At 44.7% G+C, this 23,338-nt stretch overlaps 1 protein-coding gene across 1 annotated transcript; it reads left to right on the top strand.

Moving 5' to 3' along the window:
• Positions 1-21,042: 21,042 nt before the first annotated feature.
• On the top strand, positions 21,043-21,825 carry LOC124013869 (keratin-associated protein 5-3-like). Its single transcript, XM_046328422.1, has one exon. The coding sequence runs from the start codon at positions 21,043-21,045 to the stop codon at positions 21,823-21,825; it is 783 nt and encodes a 260-aa protein (XP_046184378.1).
• The last annotated feature ends 1,513 nt before the right edge of the window (positions 21,826-23,338 follow it).

Here is a 23,338-nt window from a genome sequence, read left to right as displayed (position 1 = left end):
TTGATTGTCGAATGTGGTTGTTTTGCCCGTGTGCTGACGCTGTGCCAGTCTTGTTACATGTCTGTTCCTTATTAAATGTTCACTCCCTGTACCTGCTTCTCATCTCCAGCGTCGGTCCTTACACATTAAGAAATGTTACATGTTAATGTTACACATTAAGAAATGTTACATGTTAATGTTACACATTAAGAAATGTTACATGTTAATGTTACACATTAAGAAATGTTACATGTTAATGTTACACATTAAGAAATGTTACATGTTAATGTTACACATTAAGAAATGTTACATGTTAATGTTACACATTAAGAAATGTTACATGTTAATGTTACACATTAAGAAATGTTACATGTTAATGTTACACATTAAGAAATGTTACATGTTAATGTTACAGCGTCGGTCCTTACACATTACCAAATGAAGCCCCGGGGAGTGCTGGCTTTCCAACTGGTGGCGACGTCGGGTCCAGGGGCCGCCACCGATGGGACCGGTGTTGCCTAAGCCAGCTTGTCGGGCTGTCACACCCTAGCTGGCTTGAGAGGTTTCTTGCCCCGGTTGAATCAGAAGGCACCCTGAAGAATTTAGAACAATAGTGTAAGAAGTGCTAGTACAGCCCAGTTTGAAGGCTATCAAATGCTTCTCAAACATGCCCTCAGGTGGTCAAACTAGCACTTACTAGCATCAATGGTAACAATGGCTGACAATTAAATAACGTGCCATAGAAGTCTGTGGCAGCCCACAAGATGTGCTGCAGTGTGACACAACTTTTAAAGGAAGAACCACTGTAGGTTACGCTGTTACTCCTCACAGTTCCAGGGAATATTGAAGGGAATATTGAAAACAACCAACATCAGGGCTCTAGACAGCCACAAACCCAGGACAATCTGCAGTCCCAGCCACAATGGCTAACTGTGTCATGGGCTGCGTTCAAGCCCTCAAGAAAACCCTGCTAGCTTGAATTTCAGCTAGCTAGCAGCTAGGCTAGTTGCAACAACAAATAGCTCCTCAGACCCGTCCTTGGTCGGCAGGATCACTGGACAGAGAGTGATTGATGCCAACTGCATCGTGGGATCCAAACTAAAATGTTAGCTAGGTACAAATAACTTCCCAATACACTTTCAAAACAACAAACAACAACGTCTTTCAAACAAACAAAACCAAGCTCTTCCTCGTTCTGCGTTCAACCGGAAGTGGGTGAGATGTGCACACTGTCCACAAGATGAGGAGGAAACTGAGCTGCACTTCCTATCCTCCTGCCAATTTTTTTTACCATATTAGAGACACATGTTTCCCTCAGATTACACAGACCTACAAAGAATTCGAAAACAATCCCAATTTTGAAAAACTCCCATATTTATTGGTTGAAATATCACAGTGGGCAATAACATCAGCAAGATGTGTGACCTTTGACCATAAGAAAAGGCCAACCGGTGAAGAACAAACACCATTGTAAAAACAACTCATATTTATGTATATTTATTTTGACCTTTTTGTACTTTAATAACTACTTGCACATCGTTACAAAACAGTTTGTAGGCATAATATGACATTTGAAATGTCTTTATTATTTTGTAAGTGTCAATGTTCTATTGTTTATTTCACATTTGTTTATTATCTATTTTACTTGCTATGGCAATGAATACATACAGTCTGTTTCCCATGCCAATAAAGCCCCTGGAATTGAAATAGAAATTGAGAGCAAGACTGACACTGAGAGAGAATGAGAGAGAGAGAAAGAGAGCCCTAATTTGAAGGATAAAGCATGCATGGCCATGGTAAATGAGTTGGGCTGCGACTCCAGAAAGCAGTGATGAGTTTATAATGGCTCTGAATAGTGTACTGTCCAAGCCCGTGGGCCGGATCAGCTGGTCAGGCTCACAAACCCATGTAAGGAGATGGAGATGACAGGCTGGCAGGCTGGCAAGCAGGCAGGCGGACGGATGGCCACGCTATGCCCGGGTACACAGGGAAACCATGGGCAGACACTTCCCCAAATAGAAATCCTCTGGAAATTAGCGTGGTAGCTATCATTAGTTGTAGTAGCAGTGGTATAACAACTGCTGATGTAAAAACAGCTTTAAAAATACAATTGGTTGATTGATGATTATTACCAGAAGTGTTGTACATGAACCCATCAATAATGTTGGTGAAGAAAAAAATGATTTCATGTGTTTTAATAGTCTAATTTCTATACACTTACTTTGTTTGTGGTTCAATTACCTGAAAAGACAACAAGCCTTAGGCCAATGTGGATAAAACAACATCATAGGGATTATCTTGCTGTAAATAACCTGCTGCCATTCATTCAGTAGTCAGTGGAGGGTGGAGGGAGAAAACTGCAGGAGCCTTTTCACCATGCAATAACAATGACCTGAGCCCTGAGCCAAGCGTGGCCCAGTTGCCCCTTAAGGCCCTATTATAAATCCTCCTCTTTATGTCAGGCATGGTCTCACACTGACCCCAAAATAGCGGTGCTCGGGTGCAAAAATTCCCCAATTCTCTTTTCCCTCTAAAGTGTGTTTTCTACTGGTGTCAGTTGGGGGGGGCGAAGGTCAAGCGCTCTGGAGAGGTCTAACGGGGAAACATTTACCTCAGAGCGACACATGCTTATGGAGCTCGTTAAGATGGACACCTGCGATGCGCCTGGGAAGAATGCCGATGCAATTGAGAAGAGCCCCGCTTCCCCCTCCTACATCTCCCCCCTCCCTCCCTCGACCCTCTCAACCCCCTGTGGAGGAGCCTCTTCGCAACCATGGAGGTGAGGAGAAGGGAACACAGAGAGAGAGAGAGAGAGAGAGAGAGAGAGAGAGAGAGAGAGAGAGAGAGAGAGAGAGAGAGAGAGAGAGAGAGACAGACAGACAGACAGACAGACAGACAGACAGACAGACAGACAGACAGACAGACAGACAGACAGACAGACAGACAGACAGACAGACAGACAGACAGACAGACAGACAGACAGACAGACAGACAGACAGACAGACAGACAGACAGACAGACAGACTGGAGAATTGGGTGGTGGAATAATACTAGACATGAACCAGAGCACTGTCTAAGAGGACGTCCCTTTGAGAGAGCGAAAGGGATGTAGCCTCCACTCCCCCTCTCCACCTCGACATCTAGCGGAGATGGGGGTAAGACAGGAAGGGGAAGTAGGGAGAACTTCTTAGTGCCCGTTCACCACTGGTTAGAGGAATTTAGAACAAATGTGTAAGACTTGCTAGTATAGCCAATATTGAAGGCTATCAAATGCTTCTCAAAGATGCCCTCAGGTGGTCAAACTAGCACTTACTGGAATTAATGGTAACAATGGCTGACAATTAAATAACGTGCCATAGAAGTCTGTGGCAGCCCACAAGATGTGCTGTAGTGTGATGCAACTTTTAAAGGAAGAACCACTGTAGGTTACGCTGTTACTCCTCACAGTTCCAGGGAATATTGAAGGGGATATTGAAAACAACCAACATCAGGGCTCTAGACAGCCACAAACCCAGGACAATCTGCAGTCCCAGCCACAATGGCTAACTGTGTCATGGGCTGCGTTCAAGCCCTCAAGAAAAACCTGCTAGCTTGATTTGCAGCTAGCTAGCAGCTAGGCTAGTTGCAACAACAAATAGCTCCTGAGACCCGTCCTTGGTCGGCAGGATCACTGGACAGAGAGTGATTGATGCCAACTGCATTGCGGGATCCAAACTAAAATGTTAGCTTGGTACAAAGAACTTTCCAATACACTTTCAAAACAACAAACAACAACGTTTTTCAAAACAACAAAACCAAGCTCTTCCTTGTTCCGCGCTCAACCGGAAGTGGGTGAGATGTGCACACTGTCCACAAGATGAGGAGGAAACTGAGCTGCACTTCCTATCCTCCTGCCAAATATTTGTACCTTATTAGAGACATATATTTCCCTCAGATTACACAGACCTACAAATAATTTTCTCTCTCTCTCTCTCTCTCTCTCTCTCTCTCTCTCTCTCTCTCTCTCTCTCTCTCTCTCTCTCTCTCTCTCTGTCTCTCTCTCTCTCTCTGTCCCCCTCTCTCTCTCTCTCTCTCTCTCTCTCTCTCTCTCTCTCTCTCTCTCTCTCTCCTCTCTCTCTCTCTCTCTCTCTCTCTCTCTCTCTCTCTCTCTCTCTCTCTCTCTCTCTCTGTATCTCTCTCTCTCTCTCTCTCTCTCTCTCTCTCTCTCTCTCTCTCTCTCTCTCTCTCTCTCTCTCTCTCTCTCTGCCCCCCTCTCTGTTCTTTTCTCCTCACCTCACTGAGGAGAGACATCTCCACCGTTGGAGACATCTCCACGGTTATGCTATGAATAGTTCCCCCTGTCCTATGGCCCCCAGCTGTGACCTGGCAGTAGATGTATCATTAATACATGACTGTCTTACCACACCCATCGAGGTGAAGTTAGATGCAGATTTGAAATAGATGTAAACGCTCTCTCCGACTCACATAAACACACACACACAGAGAGAGCTAAGAACACATTGTTTGACATGCAGAATATCATATAGATATACACAATATGTGTTCCGTTTTTAAATATTTCCAATTTCATGAAACAGTGGTGAGGTTAACTCTAACGTAACCCAGGCATTAGCTCTGTGAGGCTGACGTAACGTAACCCAGGCATTAGCCGTGTGAAGCTGACATAACGTAACCCAGGCATTAGCTCTGTGAAGCTGACGTATCGTAACCCAGGCATTAGCTCTGTGAAGCTGACATAACGTAACCCAGGCATTAGCTCTGTGAAGCTGACATAACGTAACCCAGGCATTAGCTCTGTGAAGCTGACATAATGTAAACCAGGCATTAGCTCTGTGAAGCTGACATAACGTTACCCAGGCATTAGCTCTGTGAAGCTGACATAACGTAACCCAGGCATTTGCTCTGTGAAGCTGACATAATGTAAACCAGGCATTAGCTCTGTGAAGCTGACGTAACGTAACCCAGGCATTAGCCGTGTGAAGCTGACATAACGTAACCCAGGCATTAGCTCTGTGAAGCTGACGTATCGTAACCCAGGCATTAGCTCTGTGAAGCTGACGTAACGTAACCCAGGCATTAGCTCTGTGAAGCTGACGTAACGTAACCCAGGCATTAGCTCTGTGAAGCTGACATAACGTAACCCAGGCATTTGCTGTGTGAAGCTGACATAACGTAACCCAGGCATTAGCTCTGTGAAGCTGACATAACGTAACCCAGGCATTTGCTGTGTGAAGCTGACATAACGTAACCCAGGCATTAGCTCTGTGAAGCTGACATAATGTAAACCAGGCATTAGCTCTGTGAAGCTGACATAATGTAACCCAGGCATTTGCTCTGTGAAGCTGACGTATCGTAACCCAGGCATTAGCTCTGTGAAGCTGACATAATGTAAACCAGGAATTAGCTCTGTGAAGCTGACATATCGTAACCCAGGCATTAGCTCTGTGAAGCTGACGTAACGTAACCCAGGCATTAGCTCTGTGAAGCTGACATAATGTAAACCAGGCATTAGCTCTGTGAAGCTGACATAACGTAACCCAGGCATTAGCTCTGTGAAGCTGACATAACGTAACCCAGGCATTTACTCTGTGAAGCTGACATAATGTAAACCAGGCATTAGCTCTGTGAAGCTGACATACCGTAAGCCAGGCATTAGCTGTGTGAAGCTGACGTAACGTAACCCAGGCATTAGCTCTGTGAAGCTGACGTAACGTAACCCAGGCATTTGCTCTGTGAAGCTGACGTAACGTAACCCAGGCATTTGCTCTATGAAGCTGACGTAACGTAACCCAGGCATTTGCTCTGTGAAGCTGACGTAACGTAACCCAGGCATTTGCTCTGTGAAGCTGACGTAACGTAAACCAGGCATTAGCTTTGTGAAGCTGACGTAACGTAACCCAGGCATTAGCTCTGTGAAGCTGACATAACGTAACCCAGGCATTTGCTCTGTGAAGCTGACGTAACGTAACCCAGGCATTTGCTCTGTGAAGCTGACGTAACGTAACCCAGGCATTAGCTCTGTGAAGCTGACGTAACGTAACCCAGGCATTTGCTCTGTGAAGCTGACGTAACGTAACCCAGGCATTAGCTCTGTGAAGCTGACATAACACTTAGATTTCCCCATTCCCTTTTTCACTTTACATACTGACATAAATGAGCCTCCACCTGCCATGAATCCCAGATGAAAGATCTAAGCTGAAAGATCCAACATGAAAGATCCAACCGGTAATCCGCCATCCAATAATATCTTCAAAGTTCTAGAAAAGGGGAAGTGTGTGGATGAATCGATATGCATAGACGATACAACTGAACAGAATTAATTGTAGATTTGTGTTTAAGGGCCTCCCGAGTGGCGCAGTGGTCTAAGACACTGCATCTCAGTGCTAGAGGCGTCACTACAGACCCTGGGTCCATTCCAGGCTGCATCACAGTGGTCTAAGGCACTGCATATCAGTGCTAGAGGCGTCAATACAGATCCTGGTTCCGTTCCAGGCTGTATCACAGTGGTCTAAGACACTGCATCTCAGTGCTAGAGGCGTCACTACAGACCCTGGTTCCATTCCAGGCTGTATCACAGCGGTCTACGATACTGCATCTCAGTGCTAGAGGCGTCACTACAGATCCGGATACAGCAGGCCGAGACCGGGAGACACATGAGGTGGCGCACAATTGGCCCAGCGCCATGGGGGAGGGTTTGACCGACTGGGATGTCCCTGTCCCATCGCGCTCTAGCCACTCCTTGTGGCAGCCGGGCGCCTGCACGCTGACTTCGGTCGCCAACTGTACAGTGTTTCCTCCTCCACGTTGCTGGGGCATGCTTTTAAGCAGGCTTGTCTAGAAGCAGCGCGGCTTGGCGGATTGTGTTTCGGAGGACGCCTCTCCCGAGTCCGTAGGGGAGTTGCAGCGATGGGACAAGAGTGTAACCACCATTTGGATATCATGAAAAAGGGGTAAAAAAAAGTATTTAAAATAATACATAATAATCCATTTCTGTTTAAAGGTCAAAAAATATTTTCAAAAATCGAATTGATAAAAGTAAACGTTTGATAAGAAAAGCCAAAACCACGGTCCTTGACATCTTGAATTAATGACTATATGAAACACTGTAGTCAATAAACAATGAAGTCAATATCCACTATGACGACCTTGACATTTCACCTTTGACCCCTGTTACGGTATCTCCTTTGCTGTGGAGCCTGCCCTCCTCATCAATTCCTCCGACTCCTCCACACTAGTCATCCCCCACTTATTTTAACATCCAGTGAAAACAATCTGTTTCCCCTGGTCTAATTCATTCGTTATTATGTTAATTCGTTTTCCGCTCAGACGTTGGCTTTGAATAGAGTTTATCTGCCAGTGATTAGCTTCAATCCCAGTCCTCGTCTGTGAGGGGAATACGGTATCAACGCTACAGCAATACAAGGCCCGTCTAAGTAGTATGCGTTTGCCATCTTACTTATCCCCCTGACAGGTCAACCTCACAGAAAGTGCCTTCAGAAAGTATTCAAACCCCTTGACCCATTCTACATTTTGATGTGTTACAACCTGAATTCAAAATGGATGAAATAGATTGTTGTTTCACCCATCTACAGTCAATACCCCATAATGACAAAGTGAAAACATGATTTTAGAAATGTTTGCTAATTTATTGAAAATGAAATACAGAAATATCATATTTACATAAGTGTTCACACCCCTTTGTTGTGACACTCCAAATTTAGCTCAGGTGCATCCAATGTCATTTGATCAACCTTGAGATGTCACTACAACTTGATTGGAGTCCACCTGGGGCCACGCCTGGAATTTCCTGATTTTAGGGGCAAGGCCATTTGTATTTTATTTTTGCAAAATTTTTGCAAAAATGTCCAAAATAACATTTTCACTTTGTCATTATGGGGTATTGTGTGTAGATGGGTGAGAGAATAACATCTATGTTTTCCATTTTGAATTCAGGCTGTGTAACACACAGTCAAGGGGTATGAATACTTTCTGAAGGAACTGTAAATTAAGCTATTCCTGATACCTTTATGGAGGTGGAGATTGTGAAGTCAGACTTGTTGATGGAACTTGTGAATATTCTGACCTCTATCTAGTTGATTCACCATTCAGAATCTGGAGATTTCTAAGTCTGTTGTCACTTACACATGTTTTTATTTATTTTTTAAAGCATATTTTTCAGACAGTACAGGTATGGACATGGTGCATGTGTTTGTGATGCAACCATGACAACCTGCCTGCCACTCGTGGTTTATCCCACTGCTCACCTCCATAGTTCGAATCATAGCCTCCAAAGAAAGTGAAGAAACACCCCCAGTATCAATTATTTAGAAAGAGAAAAAACACTAAAGGAACCCTACAGGTCACAAAATGGGCACACTATCTACCTCCTATTTCAACTCATTCCCCCAGACAAGCAGCTCTCCAATGGCTATTCAGATTAGTGACCTTACCTCCCCCTCTCTCTCTTCACTGATGATGTTAAAGTAAAGGCTGGCCAGGTGCATGGCTGTGAGTGTTGATCTTATTACCTCACCCCTTGCAGGCCACCCAGATGCCAAGGTCTGTAGTATCTCTCCCATCCTGGCCTGGGGTTAATTAATCTGGCTAACTCATCCGGCGGCCGTGGGCTGTGGGTACACGGAGTGGTGATGACACAGTGTGAGGTCAGCAGGACCCTGTGTAGGCGGAGCGTGGCTCTGACAACTCAGTGAATGGGAAAACATCGGAGCAGGGCCAAAAGCGTGGGCCACACAGCTGCATGCTGGGATGTTTGAGGGCAGACAGCGTTTAGCCGAACTCCAACGGGGGGGGCGTAGTCATGAACAGGGCGGAGGGGTAAAATGTGTCAGCAACCCTTCCCTCCCCACCTCCAACTGGGATGTCTGTCCGTCCGTGACAGATTGGTCATCTAGTCAGTGGCAGCTGTGGAGGTTGTCTCTCCTAGCTGGTGGCTCTTAAAGCAAGGTGACCCATGAACAAGGCTGGGCTGGCTACAGTCCCAATGCCCCAAACTGTGAATCTAACTAGAAGATTTGTATTGACAGAAATCACTTGGCTGAGCTTGCTGACCGTACTGCATTCATAAGGGTCAGGTCTGCTCACTGTACACTTCTGACGGATATTGCTTTATAGTGTCATAGACTACTCAACTAGAAGTACAATAGACTGAATGTCACAGCCTACTAGGAGTGGTGGGTTGGAATCAGGCGCAGAGAGCAGGGTTCGGTAAATTATCATTTATTCTCAGGCAAAAAAACGGTCACGCCAACATACAGGGCGCATAAAACAGACCAGCCCAAACACAGGACCAAACAGTCCGGAGAATACACACATGAAACCACAATCCAACAGAGTAACAAAAAACAATCCCGCACAAAACAAGGGCGGGTCCAACTACCACATATAGCGAAGCTAATTAAACCAAAATACACACAGGTGAAACTAATAAGACAAAACCAACAGACAAACGAAAAAGGGATCGGTAGCGGCTAGTAGGACGGTGACGACGACCGCCGAGCACCGCCCCAACAGGCAGGGGAGCCACCTTCTAGTAGGACGGTGACGACGACCGCCGAGCAGCACCCGAACAGGCAGGGGAGCCAACTTCTAGTAGGACGGTGACGACGACCGCCGAGCACCACCTGAACAGGCAGGGGAGCCAACTTCTAGTAGGACGGTGACGACGACCGCCGAGCACCACCTGAACAGGCAGGGGAGCCAACTTCTAGTAGGACGGTGACGACGACCGCCGAACACCACCCCAACAGGCAGGGGAGCCAACTTCTAGTAGGACGGTGACGACGACCGCCGAGCACCACCCCAACAGGCAGGGGAGCCAACTTCTAGTAGGACGGTGACGACGACCGCCGAGCACCACCTGAACAGGCAGGGGAGCCAACTTCTAGTAGGACGGTGACGACGACCGCCGAGCACCACCTGAACAGGCAGGGGAGCCAACTTCTAGTAGGACGGTGACGACGACCGCCGAGCACCACCCCAACAGGCAGGGGAGCCAACTTCTAGTAGGACGGTGACGACGACCGCCGAGCACCACCCCAACAGGCAGGGGAGCCAACTTCTAGTAGGACGGTGACGACGACCGCCGAGCACCGCCCAAACAGGCAGGGGAGCCAACTTCTAGTAGGAGGTGACGGTGACACCACCCCAACAGGCAGGGGAGCCGCCGAGCACCGCCCACCAAACAGGCAGGGGAGCCAACTTCTAGTAGGACGGTGACGACGACCGCCGAGCACCACCCCAACAGGCAGGGGAGCCAACTTCTAGTAGGACGGTGACGACGACCGCCGAGCACCACCTGAACAGGCAGGGGAGCCAACTTCTAGTAGGACGGTGACGACGACCGCCGAGCACCGCCCCAACAGGCAGGGGAGCCAACTTCTAGTAGGACGGTGACAACGACCGCCGAGCACCGCCCCAACAGGCAGGGGAGCCAACTTCTAGTAGGACGGTGACGACGACCGCCGAGCACCGCCCCAACAGGCAGGGGAGCCAACTTCTAGTAGGACGGTGACGACGACCGCCGAGCACCACCTGAACAGGCAGGGGAGCCAACTTCGGCGGAAGTCGTGACACTGAGTTTATAAGCAGGTCCACTAGAATGCCTCTCATTTGGTCTCCTTTAATCTCTACAAAAAGAAGACTAGATTATTATTATTATTTTTAAACATTACACTTTGATTGTGTCAAATCTGTCAGTTACTCCAGGTGTGATCTTGAAGACAACTTTAGAACCCTGACACACTTACCCTGTCTGTCGTCCTTAAAACGATGTCATTAAATTGCTCTTTGAAACCCGAGATCTCACCTGTATAACACACTGTGTCAGAATCCAGAGTTTCTTGGAAACTTTAGTGTGAATTATAGGAAAATGTGTCCCCTGAAAATCACAGGCTAAGGCAAAGGTGCTGATATCCCCAGCCATCTCATTATCACCTCAGCATGAATTTGGATTATGTTCTGAGGGAAAGAGTCAGCCATTATCATAAGCTACAGTAATAGGTCTCTACTGACTTCCCTCCTTCACTCTAGGCACAGAGCCATAACAGCCTCTGTGGCTCCTAAGGGCCCTCTGGGACCCACTAGCGATCATTGAGTCTCTGAGGCGTCAAAGTCCTTCTCCATCTCAAGGGTGCAACTATTGTATTTATCTGGAGCCAGAAGTATTTGGGTAAATGAGTCTCAGTCACTTACTGGGTTTAGTGTTTCCTTTTGCATGAAGAAATGACTGACAATTTGGGTTTCTACTTGAAAACAGGGAAAGTATTGTATCTGAATATGTAATAAATAACCAAATCATTGATGGATCAATATAAACTATAAATGCATGTCTCTTGTCTGGCTCTGATTGGTCGTTTCTCACGAACCGTAAACCCGGCATACGTGTCATCACACTCCCTCATCTGATTGGCAGAGTATCTGACTTTGTGGCTGTGGTGACAAGCGACGGCCACACGGGAGCAAAGCATGAATTCAAAGCAGGAAGTGTGCCCATCAATGTGTGTTGTGATTTGTTGGTTCAGCTCAACTGACATTACAAATAATACATTCTATTGCATGTACCACATCAGTTAACACAATTCGAATTAACATTCTACATTACCATAGAAATGATTGCATCACAATACCAGGTGTACTCATGAGTTTACCAGTAAAATTAGCACGGTTCCACACCTGTTTTATTCATTATATTTCTACGTGTGCTTCTGCTGCATTGTAAGGGGTGTTGTCTTGGCAACCGAAGACTTAAACTATATTTAAACAGATATTTTATTTTAACGATGTTCTTCATCCATAACCGTCGGTTTCACAGATTATTTCTGTATGTAATACAATCTGGAGAATCCTATAGGATCCAGTTGGATTACTTTTGATTTCCAAAAGGAAAAACATGTAGTCCAATAGGGTTCTGATAGTGACACTAAATCCTACAGGATTGTCTGAATTCTACAGGATTCTATTGGAAAAATCACTAATCCTACAGGATTGTCTGAATTCTACAGGATTCTATTGGAAAAATCACTAAATCCTACAGGATTGTCTGAATTCTACAGGATCTTATTGGAAAAATCACTAATCCTACAGGATTGTCTGAATTCTACAGGATCCTACTGGAAAAATCACTAATCCTACAGGATTGTCTGAATTCTACAGGATCCTATTGGAAAAATCACTAATCCTACAGGATTGTCTGAATTCTACAGGATCCTATTGGAAAAATCACTAATCCTACAGGATTGTCTGAATTCTACAGGATCCTATTGGAAAAATCACTAATCCTACAGGATTGTCTGAATTCTGCAGGATTCTATTGGAAAAATCACTAAATCCTACAGGATTGTCTGAATTCTACAGGATCCTATTGGAAAAATCACTAATCCTACAGGATTGTCTGAATTCTACAGGATCCTATTGGAAAAACCACTAATCCTACAGGATTGTCTGAATTCTACAGGATCCTATTGGAAAAATCACTAAATCCTACAGGATTGTCTGAATTCTACAGGATCCTATTGGAAAAATCATTAATCCTACAGGATTGTCTGAATTCTACAGGATTCTATTGGAAAAATATCTAAATCCTACAGGATTGTCTGAATTCTACAGGATCCTATTGGAAAAATCACTAATCCTACAGGATTGTCTGAATTCTACAGGATTCTATTGGAAAAATCACTAAATCCTACAGGATTGTCTGAATTCTACAGAATCCTATTGGAAAAATCACTAATCCTACAGGATTGTCTGAATTCTACAGGAACCTATTGGAAAAATCACTAATCCTACAGGATTGTCTGAATTCTACAGGATTCTATTGGAAAAATCACTAAATCCTACATGATTGTCTGAATTCTACAGGATTCTATTGGAAAAATCACTAAATCCTACAGGATTGTCTGAATTCTACAGGATCTTATTGGAAAAATCACTAATCCTACAGGATTGTCTGAATTCTACAGGATCCTACTGGAAAAATCACTAATCCTACAGGATTGTCTGAATTCTACAGGATCCTATTGGAAAAATCACTAATCCTACAGGATTGTCTGAATTCTACAGGATCCTATTGGAAAAATCACTAATCCTACAGGATTGTCTGAATTCTACAGGATCCTATTGGAAAAATCACTAATCCTACAGGATTGTCTGAATTCTACAGGATTCTATTGGAAAAATCACTAAATCCTACAGGATTGTCTGAATTCTACAGGATCCTATTGGAAAAATCACTAATCCTACAGGATTGTCTGAATTCTACAGGATCCTATTGGAAAAACCACTAATCCTACAGGATTGTCTGAATTCTACAGGATCCTATTGGAAAAATCACTAAATCCTACAGGATTGTCTGAATTCTACAGGATTCTATTGGAAAAATCACTAATCCTACAGGATTGTCTGAATTCTACAGGATTCTATTGGAAAAATCACTAAATCCTACAGGATTGTCTGAATTCTACAGGATCTTATTGGAAAAATCACTAATCCTACAGGATTGTCTGAATTCTACAGGATCCTACTGGAAAAATCACTAATCCTACAGGATTGTCTGAATTCTACAGGATCCTATTGGAAAAATCACTAATCCTACAGGATTGTCTGAATTCTACAGGATTCTATTGGAAAAATCACTAAATCCTACAGGATTGTCTGAATTCTACAGGATCCTATTGGAAAAATCACTAATCCTACAGGATTGTCTGAAAGGATCCTATTGGAAAAACCACTAATCCTACAGGATTGTCTGAATTCTACAGGATCCTATTGGAAAAATCACTAAATCCTACAGGATTGTCTGAATTCTACAGGATCCTATTGGAAAAATCATTAATCCTACAGGATTGTCTGAATTCTACAGGATTCTATTGGAAAAATATCTAAATCCTACAGGATTGTCTGAATTCTACAGGATCCTATTGGAAAAATCACTAATCCTACAGGATTGTCTGAATTCTACAGGATTCTATTGGAAAAATCACTAAATCCTACAGGATTGTCTGAATTCTACAGAATCCTATTGGAAAAATCACTAATCCTACAGGATTGTCTGAATTCTACAGGAACCTATTGGAAAAATCACTAATCCTACAGGATTGTCTGAATTCTACAGGATTCTATTGGAAAAATCACTAAATCCTACATGATTGTCTGAATTCTACAGGATTCTATTGAAAAATCACTAAATCCTACAGGATTGTCTGAATTCTACAGGATCTTATTGGAAAAATCACTAATCCTACAGGATTGTCTGAATTCTACAGGATCCTACTGGAAAAATCACTAATCCTACAGGATTGTCTGAATTCTACAGGATCCTATTGAAAAATCACTAATCCTACAGGATTGTCTGAATTCTACAGGATCCTATTGGAAAAATCACTAATCCTACAGGATTGTCTGAATTCTACAGGATCCTATTGGAAAAATCACTAATCCTACAGGATTGTCTGAATTCTACAGGATTCTATTGGAAAAATCACTAAATCCTACAGGATTGTCTGAATTCTACAGGATCCTATTGGAAAAATCACTAATCCTACAGGATTGTCTGAATTCTACAGGATCCTATTGGAAAAACCACTAATCCTACAGGATTGTCTGAATTCTAAAGGATCCTATTGGAAAAATCACTAAATCCTATTGTCCTACAGGATCCTATTGGAAAAATCATTAATCCTACAGGATTGTCTGAATTCTACAGGATTCTATTGGAAAAATATCTAAATCCTACAGGATTGTCTGAATTCTACAGGATCCTATTGGAAAAATCACTAATCCTACAGGATTGTCTGAATTCTACAGGATTCTATTGGAAAAATCACTAAATCCTACAGGATTGTCTGAATTCTACAGAATCCTATTGGAAAAATCACTAATCCTACAGGATTGTCTGAATTCTACAGGAACCTATTGGAAAAATCACTAATCCTACAGGATTGTCTGAATTCTACAGGATTCTATTGGAAAAATCACCAAATCCTACATGATTGTCTGAATTCTACAGGATCCTATTGGAAAAATCACTAATCCTACAGGATTGTCTGAATTCTACAGGATTCTATTGGAAAAATCACTAATCCTACAGGATTGTCTGAATTCTACAGGATTCTATATGACAAATCACTGGTCCGATAGGATTTTTTGACTAGGGCTTGAATAGGGATTATCATCCTTCCTCCTGTTTGGCTTGCTTTCCTAATGTGACCTTTCAGAGAATTCCCAATTAGCAGAGATAGCCTCAGAGACCATGTTGTTGAAAGGGCACTGAGAGAGGGAGATGTGCAGCCTGGGGTGGGGGGAGCTGTTAAATCACCTCAATTCCCTCCATCAATGGTAAAGATTGTGGGGCACCGGATGAGTTTGTGAGCTGAAAGGCTGGGGACATAGGCTTGCAGACACAACTACATATCTGGGTCCAGTAGTGAAAAGAGTCCATAGTTCATACACCCTAAAATGACATATATTTTAATTACCGTCTCAGACATTGCATTTTCTCTCAGATTAGTAGAGATGAGGGGGAAAGCCCAGGTCTCTGTGTCTACCTGCTTAAATGTTTAGGATGAGAGTGTGAGGGGTTTACCCAGATAACCACACCTTCACACCCCTCACCGCAATAAACACCATCCCTGACAGGGCAAGGTGGGACTCATGGGAGATTAGAAAAACAATCCATTATACTGGATCAAGGTAACGGCTTTATCATCCTCATAAAGTAGGAAAACATTGTTTCTTACTACACACACACACACACACACACACACACACACACACACACACACACACACACACACACACACACACACACACACACACACACACACACACACACACACACACACACACACACACACACACACACACACACACACACACACACACACACACACACACACCCTGATGGCTGAATCAGCATTATAAAAAAAGGGGAAAAAAAAAAAATGTAATTAACATTTTAGGGGAATTATCTTTCATCTGTGTTTCTTTTGTTCTTCCAACAGCTTATTTACTTTGGTGTCCTCGGTGTTGTTGCAAGAAAGACAAGTAAATGGTTCTGAGGTGATTTAGTTTTTGATGTTCCTCGACAAGAGTGTTAATAACTAGAGACAGACGAGGGAGACTGGGTGTTGGTTTGGGGAAGTGCGTAGCTGGGTTTATAATTGGTTAATGAATAGTCAAAATGTGTAATGCTTGCTAGTTTTGTTGTTTCCACCTGGGAAAGAATTGAAAGTTTACTTTATTTGCTAAGTTTAGTTTTGCCGTGGTCTATTAAACTGATAAATTATGTTGTGTGGATGAATTGAGTTCAGGCAGACAAACACACTGTAGACCACTTTGCTATGGGATGTTGAATATGAAGACACAAGTAGTTGTGTGTTGTAAATATATCCTGCAGACCTATAATGCAACACACACACACACACACACACACACACACACACACACACACACACACACACACACACACACACACACACACACACACACACACACACACACACACACACACACACACACACACACACACACACACACACACACACACACACACACACACACACACACACACACACACACACACACACACACACACACACACACACACACACACACACACACTTCCTCCCTCTCTCTGATAGCTCAGTCCACTCCAGGTAATGAGACAGAAAGTCAACCCACTCGTTTCTTTGAAGATACCGCAAGTAGTGTCACGTACATCACAGACGTCTTTAGCCTGTCCTCTCTCCGCTCCCCCTCGCTATTGTGGCCAGAGCCGCTCAATTACGCAACAGTGTGAAGGACACAAAGGACCGGGTGGGTGTCTGTGGGTGAGGCACATACCACTTACAGCTGCATGGATTGTGTTACATAGACGTGAAACCAGCACATCGCCACCTAGCGCTGATCCCAGAGACCTCATCTGTCTGTGACAGGGCTGTTCTAACCACGTCCTCCAGGTCCAAGTATCCTTCACCTTGGAGAGCTACCAGCCTCTGGGCATTACTCTGTGTAAATAGCAGTGGAATTGGACAATGTGTTAAGATAGATGTAATGGGGAGCGAGAACAAACATCTATTTGGAGAGAGATTGAATTGAAACAGAAAGAAAAACAGGGGGTGTTGTACTGAGAAAGTGGCAGCTTCTTTCAAAAATAAATGAATGTGACCAGGAACACTGCTTTCTTGGATTTCGCTGTGAAAATGTTCTACGGTTTGATTGAAGCTTTGGAAGACCTTGGTTCGGGGAACGAGCTCATCGGACCTTGGTTCGGGGAACGAGCTCATCGGACCTTGGTTCGGGGAACGAGCTCATCGGACCTTGGTTCGGGGAACGAGCTCATCGGACCTTGGTTCGGGGAACGAGCTCATCGGAGTGAAAGCGTGCAGGGTTGAATTAATTGGACATGTTTGTAATATCTGCTGGTATTCAGACACCCACGTCTTTAAAACCCGAAGGCCCCAAAAAGAAACATCACAACTGGTTTTATTTTGGATGGACTATGACATACAGCCATTGCAAATAACCCAGCGTAAATTCTATTGCTTTTTTCAAACAGGCTGACATTCCATTTCATCCCACGGATTTTCGATATCAGGCAGGTGAAGGCATTGAATAATAAAACATTAAGAGAAATCATATGGTGGTAATGTAGTGTTGCTACTCACAGGCCCCTTTTGACAGAGTGGTGAACTTTCATTCAAAATTGAATTTAATCTCAACCCATCAGAAATTGACCAATGGGAGAGCCCGATTAGAAATGTAACAGTCGGTCATGATATAAATTCCCTTCCCGGCTATTTCAAGGTCATGTGAATGTAAGTTAGTTACACATTACTATGTAAATACTAAATCAGTCAGGACCATCAGTCATGAACCTGTCCCATAGTTATTCATTACACAGCCCTGAGCTTTATCTACCTGTCCCATAGTTATTCACTACACAGCCCTGAGCTTTATCTACCTGTCCCATAGTTATTCACTACACAGCCCTGAGCTTTATCTACCTGTCCCATAGTTATTCATTACACAGCCCTGAGCTTTATCTACCTGTCCCATAGTTATTCACTACACAGCCCTGAGCTTTATCTACCTGTCCCATAGTTATTCACTGCAATGCCCTGAGCTTTACCTACCTGTCCCATAGTTATTCATTACACAGCCCTGAGCTTTACCTACCTGTCCCATAGTTATTCACTACACAGCCCTGAGCTTTATCTACCTGTCCCATAGTTATTCACTACACAGCCCTGAGCTTTACCTACCTGTCCCATAGTTATTCACTACACAGCCCTGAGCTTTATCTACCTGTCCCATAGTTATTCACTACACAGCCCTGAGCTTTATCTACCTGTCCCATAGTTATTCACTACACAGCCCTGAGCTTTACCTACCTGTCCCATAGTTATTCACTACACAGCCCTGAGCTTTATCTACCTGTCCCATAGTTATTCACTACACAGCCCTGAGCTTTATCTACCTGTCCCATAGTTATTCACTACACAGCCCTGAGCTTTACCTACCTGTCCAATAGTTATTCACTACACAGCCATGAGCTTTATCTACCTGTCCCATAGTTATTCACTACACAGCCCTGAGTTTATCTACCTGTCCCATAGTTATTCACTACACAGCCCTGAGCTTTACCTACCTGTCCAATAGTTATTCACTACACAGCCCTGAGCTTTATCTACCTGTCCCATAGTTATTCACTACACAGCCCTGAGCTTTATCTACCTGTCCCATAGTTATTCACTACACAGCCCTGAGCTTTATCTACCTGTCCCATAGTTATTCACTACACATCCCGAGCTTTATCTACCTGTCCCATAGTTATTTACTACACAGCCCTGAGCTTTATCTACCTGTCCCATAGTTATTCACTACACAGCCCTGAGCTTTACCTACCTGTCCCATAGTTATTCACTACACAGCCCTGAGCTTTACCTACCTGTCCCATAGTTATTCACTACACAGCCCTGAGCTTTACCTACCTGTCCCATAGTTATTCACTACAAAGCCCTGAGCTTTACCTACCTGTCCCATAGTCACTACACAGCCCTGAGCTTTATCTACCTGTCCCATAGTCACTACACAGCCCTGAGCTTTACCTGCCTGTCCCATAGTCAATACACAGCCCTGAGCTTTACCTACCTGTCCCATAGTCACGAAACAGCCCTGGGCTTTACCCTACCTGTCCCATAGCCACTACACAGTCCTGAGCTTTACCTACTTGTCCCATAGTTATTCCCTACACAGCCCTGAGCTTTATCTACCTGTCCCATAGTTATTCACTACACAGCCCTGAGCTTTATCTACCTGTCCATTAGTTATTCACTACACAGCCCTGAGCTTTACCTACCTGTCCCATAGTTATTCACTACACAGCGCTGAGCTTCACCTACCTGTCCAATAGTCACTACACAGCCCTGAGCTTTACCTGCCTGTCCCATAGTCAATACACAGCCCTGAGCTTTACCTACCTGTCCCATAGTCACGACACAGCCCTGAGCTTTACCCCACCTGTCCCATAGTCACTACACAGCCCTGAGCTTTATCTACCTGTCCCATAGTTATTCACTACACAGCCCTGAGCTTTACCTATCTGTCCCATAGTTATTCACTACACAGCCTTGAGCTTTATCTACCTGTCCCATAGTTATTCACTACACAGCCCAGAGCTGTACCTACCTGTCCCATAGTTATTCACTACACAGCCCTGAGCTTTACCTACCTGTCCCATAGTTATTCACTACAAAGCCCAGAGCTTTACCAACCTGTCCCATAGTTATTAACTACACAGCCCTGAGCTTTACCTACCTGTCCCATAGTCAGTACACAAGCCTGAGCTTTACCTACCTGTCCCATAGTTATTCCCTACACAGGCCTGAGCTTTATCTACCTGTCCCATAGTTATTCACTACACAGCCCTGAGATTTATCTACCTGTCCCATAGTTATTCACTACACAGCCCTGAGCTTTACCTACCTGTCCCATAGTTATTCACTACACAGCCCTGAGCTTTATCTACCTGTCCCATAGTTATTCACTACACAGCCCTGAGCTTTACCTACCTGTCCCATAGTTATTCACTACACAGCCCTGAGCTTTATCTACCTGTCCCATAGTCAGTACACAAGCCTGAGCTTTACCTACCTGTCCCATAGTCAATACACAGCCCTGAGCTTTACCTACCTGTCCCATAGTCACTACACAGCCCTGAGTTTTATCTACCTGTCCCATAGTCACTACACAGCCCTGAGCTTTACCTGCCTGTCCCATAGTCAATACACAGCCCTGAGCTTTACCTACCTGTCCCATAGTCACTACACAGCCCTGAGCTTTATCTACCTGTCCCATAGTCACTACACAGCCCTGAGCTTTACCCTACCTGTCCCATAGTCACTACACAGTCCTGAGCTTTACCTACCTGTCCCATAGTTATTCCCTACACAGCCCTGAGCTTTATCTACCTGTCCCATAGTTTTTCACTACACAGCCCTGAGCTTTATCTACCTGTCCCATAGTCACTACACAGTCCTGAGCTTTACCTACCTGTCCCATAGTCACTACACAGCCCTGAGCTTTATCTATCTGTCCCATAGTCAATACACAGCCCTGAGCTTTACCTACCTGTCCCATAGTCACTACACAACCCTGAGCTTTATCTACCTGCCCCATAGTCAATACACAGCCTTACATAATAATGAGGAGTGTGGTGTGCAGAGTTGTGTGCGGAGGCCGCTTGTGCGGAGGGCGGAGTGTAGTGTTTGGAATGTGGTGAGCGGAGCGTGGTGTGCGGAGAGCGGAGTGTGGAATGTGGTGCGCAGTGTGTGGAATGTGGTGCGTGGTGTGTGAAGGTGTGCGGAGCGAGTGTGTGGAATGTGGTGCGCAGTGTGTGGAATGTGGTGAGCGGAGCGCGGTGCGTGGAATGTGGTGTGCGGAGCGCGGTGTGTGGAATGTGGTGTGCAGAGCGCGGTGTGTGGAATGTGGTGTGTGGAATGCGGTGTGTGGAATGTGGTGTGCGAAGCGAGGAGCGTGGTGCGTGGAATGTGGTGCGCGGAGCGCGGTGTGTGGAATGTGGTGTGTAGAGCGCGGTGTGTGGAATGTGGTGTGTGGAATGTGGTGTGCGAAGCGAGGAGCGTGGTGTGTGGAATGTGGTGTGCTGAGCTTGGTGTGCGGAGCGAGGTGTGCGGAGCGTGGTGTGTGGAGCGTGGTGTGTGTAATGTGGTGTGCGGAGTGTGGTGTGCGGAGCGAGGTGTGCGGAGCGTGGTGTGCGGAGCGAGGTGTGTGGAATGTGGTGTGCGGAGCGAGGTGTGCAGAGCGAGGTGTGTGGAATGTGGTGTGCGGAGTGTGGTGTGCAGAGCATGGTGGGCGGAGAGAGGTGTGCGAAACGCGGTGTGCGGAGGGAGATGTGCGGAGCGTGGTGTGCGGAGCGTGGTGTGCGGAGCGATGTGTGCGGAGCGTGGTGTGCGGAGCGTGGTGTGCGGAGCAAGGTGTGCGGAGCGAGGAGCGTCGTGTGTGGAATGTGGTGTGCTGAGCTTGGTGTGCGGAGCGAGGTGTGCGGAGCGTGGTGTGCGGAGCGTGGTGGGCGGAGAGAGGTGTGCGAAACACGGTGTGTGGAGGGAGGTGTGCGGAGCGTGGTGTGCGGAGCGTGGTGTGCGGAGAGTGGTGTGCGGAGCGAGGTGTGCGGAGCGAGGTGTGCGGAGCGTGTTGGGCGGAGAGAGGTGTGCGAAACGCGGTGTGCGGAGCGTGGTGTGCGGAGCGTGGTGTGCGGAGCGTGGTGTGCGGAGCGAGGTGTGCGGAGCGAGGTGTGCGGAGCGAGGACTGTGATACCCTAAAACAAAACAAGTGAAGTGTTAAGCCATGCCATTACTTAGCCCCCGTGGCTTAATGTGTGAGAGGTGCACTTACAAGATGTTAATATTAAAAGCGTGATGCATTTGAAAGGGGAGGCCAAATGGGAGTCAGGATGATTAATGGTGTTTTATTTATGGCAGGCTGTGTTTGCCTACGACAGCTGAAATATTGTACTGTATGGATTACTGCACTGACAAAGAATAGCAGGACAAACGCCATGCATTTACTGTATGTAATGCAGTAGTCACACACACACACACACACACACATACATACATATATATATATATATATATATATATATATATATATATATATATATATATATATATATATATATATATATATATATATATATATATATATATATATAGTCCCCCATTATATATTTTAGATGCAATGGAGGAGAGAGCTTATTAACAATCCTCTGGTGTGTTGTGGGGAACTAAAGAGTGTTACACAAGGGGCTGTCTGACCTGTTTATGTCTGGGGCGATCACTAAAACTTACCTTGAGAGTTTCTGTTTTATTTGTTCCATCATATAAGCCCAGCTGGCTGTGGAAAGTTATCTGTGCTGAATAAGCAAGTCCATGTTCAACATATATCTGTTTCTGTCACTTTCTCTCTCTTTTCTCTTTGGCTCTCTCCCTCCTGCATCCTCACTCACATTCTCTCCCCACCTCTCATTTCTGTTCTGTCCCTCTATACATTTCCCCCCCTCTCTCTACCCTCCCTCTCTCGCTTTCTGTCTCTCTCTCTCTCTTTCTGTCTTCTCTCTTTCTGTCTCTCTCTTTCTGTCTCTCTCTTTCTCTGTCTGTCTCTGTCTTCTCTCCTTCTGTCTCTCTCTTTCTCAGTCTCTCTCTTTCTCTGTCTGTCTCTGTCTTCTCTCTTTCTGTCTCTCTATCTCTGTATTTCTGTAACTCTCTCTCTTTCTCTCTCTTTCTCTCTCTCAATTAAATTACATTTAAGGAGCTTTATTGGCATAGGAAACATATGTTTACATTGCCAAAGCAAATGAAAAAGATAATTAGCAAAGGGGAAATAAACAATACTAAATGAACGGTAAACATTTCACTCACAAATGTTCCAAAATAATAAAGACATTTCAAAAGTCATGTTATATCTATGTACAGTGTTGTAATAATGTGCAAATAGTTAAAGTACAAAAGAGAAAATATATAAACATATATTTAGGTTGTATTTACAATGGAGTTTGTTCTTCACTGGTTGACCTTTTCTTGTGGCAACAGGTCACACATATTGCTGCTGTGATGGCACACTGTAGTATTTCACCCTATAGATATGGGAGTTATTCAAAGTGTGATTTGTTTTCTTTGTGGATCTGTGTAATCTGAGGGAAATATGTGTCTCTAATATGGTCATACCTTTGGCAGGAGGATAGGAAGTGCAGCTCAGTTTCCACCTCATTTTGTGGGCAGTGTGCACATAGCTTGTCTTCTCTTGATTGCCAGGTCTGCCTTCGGCA

Source organism: Oncorhynchus gorbuscha, linkage group LG25 (assembly GCF_021184085.1).
Source record: "Oncorhynchus gorbuscha isolate QuinsamMale2020 ecotype Even-year linkage group LG25, OgorEven_v1.0, whole genome shotgun sequence".
NCBI classification, from domain to species: Eukaryota; Metazoa; Chordata; class Actinopteri; order Salmoniformes; family Salmonidae; genus Oncorhynchus; species Oncorhynchus gorbuscha.
This window is presented reverse-complemented; position numbering and strand designations above follow the sequence as displayed.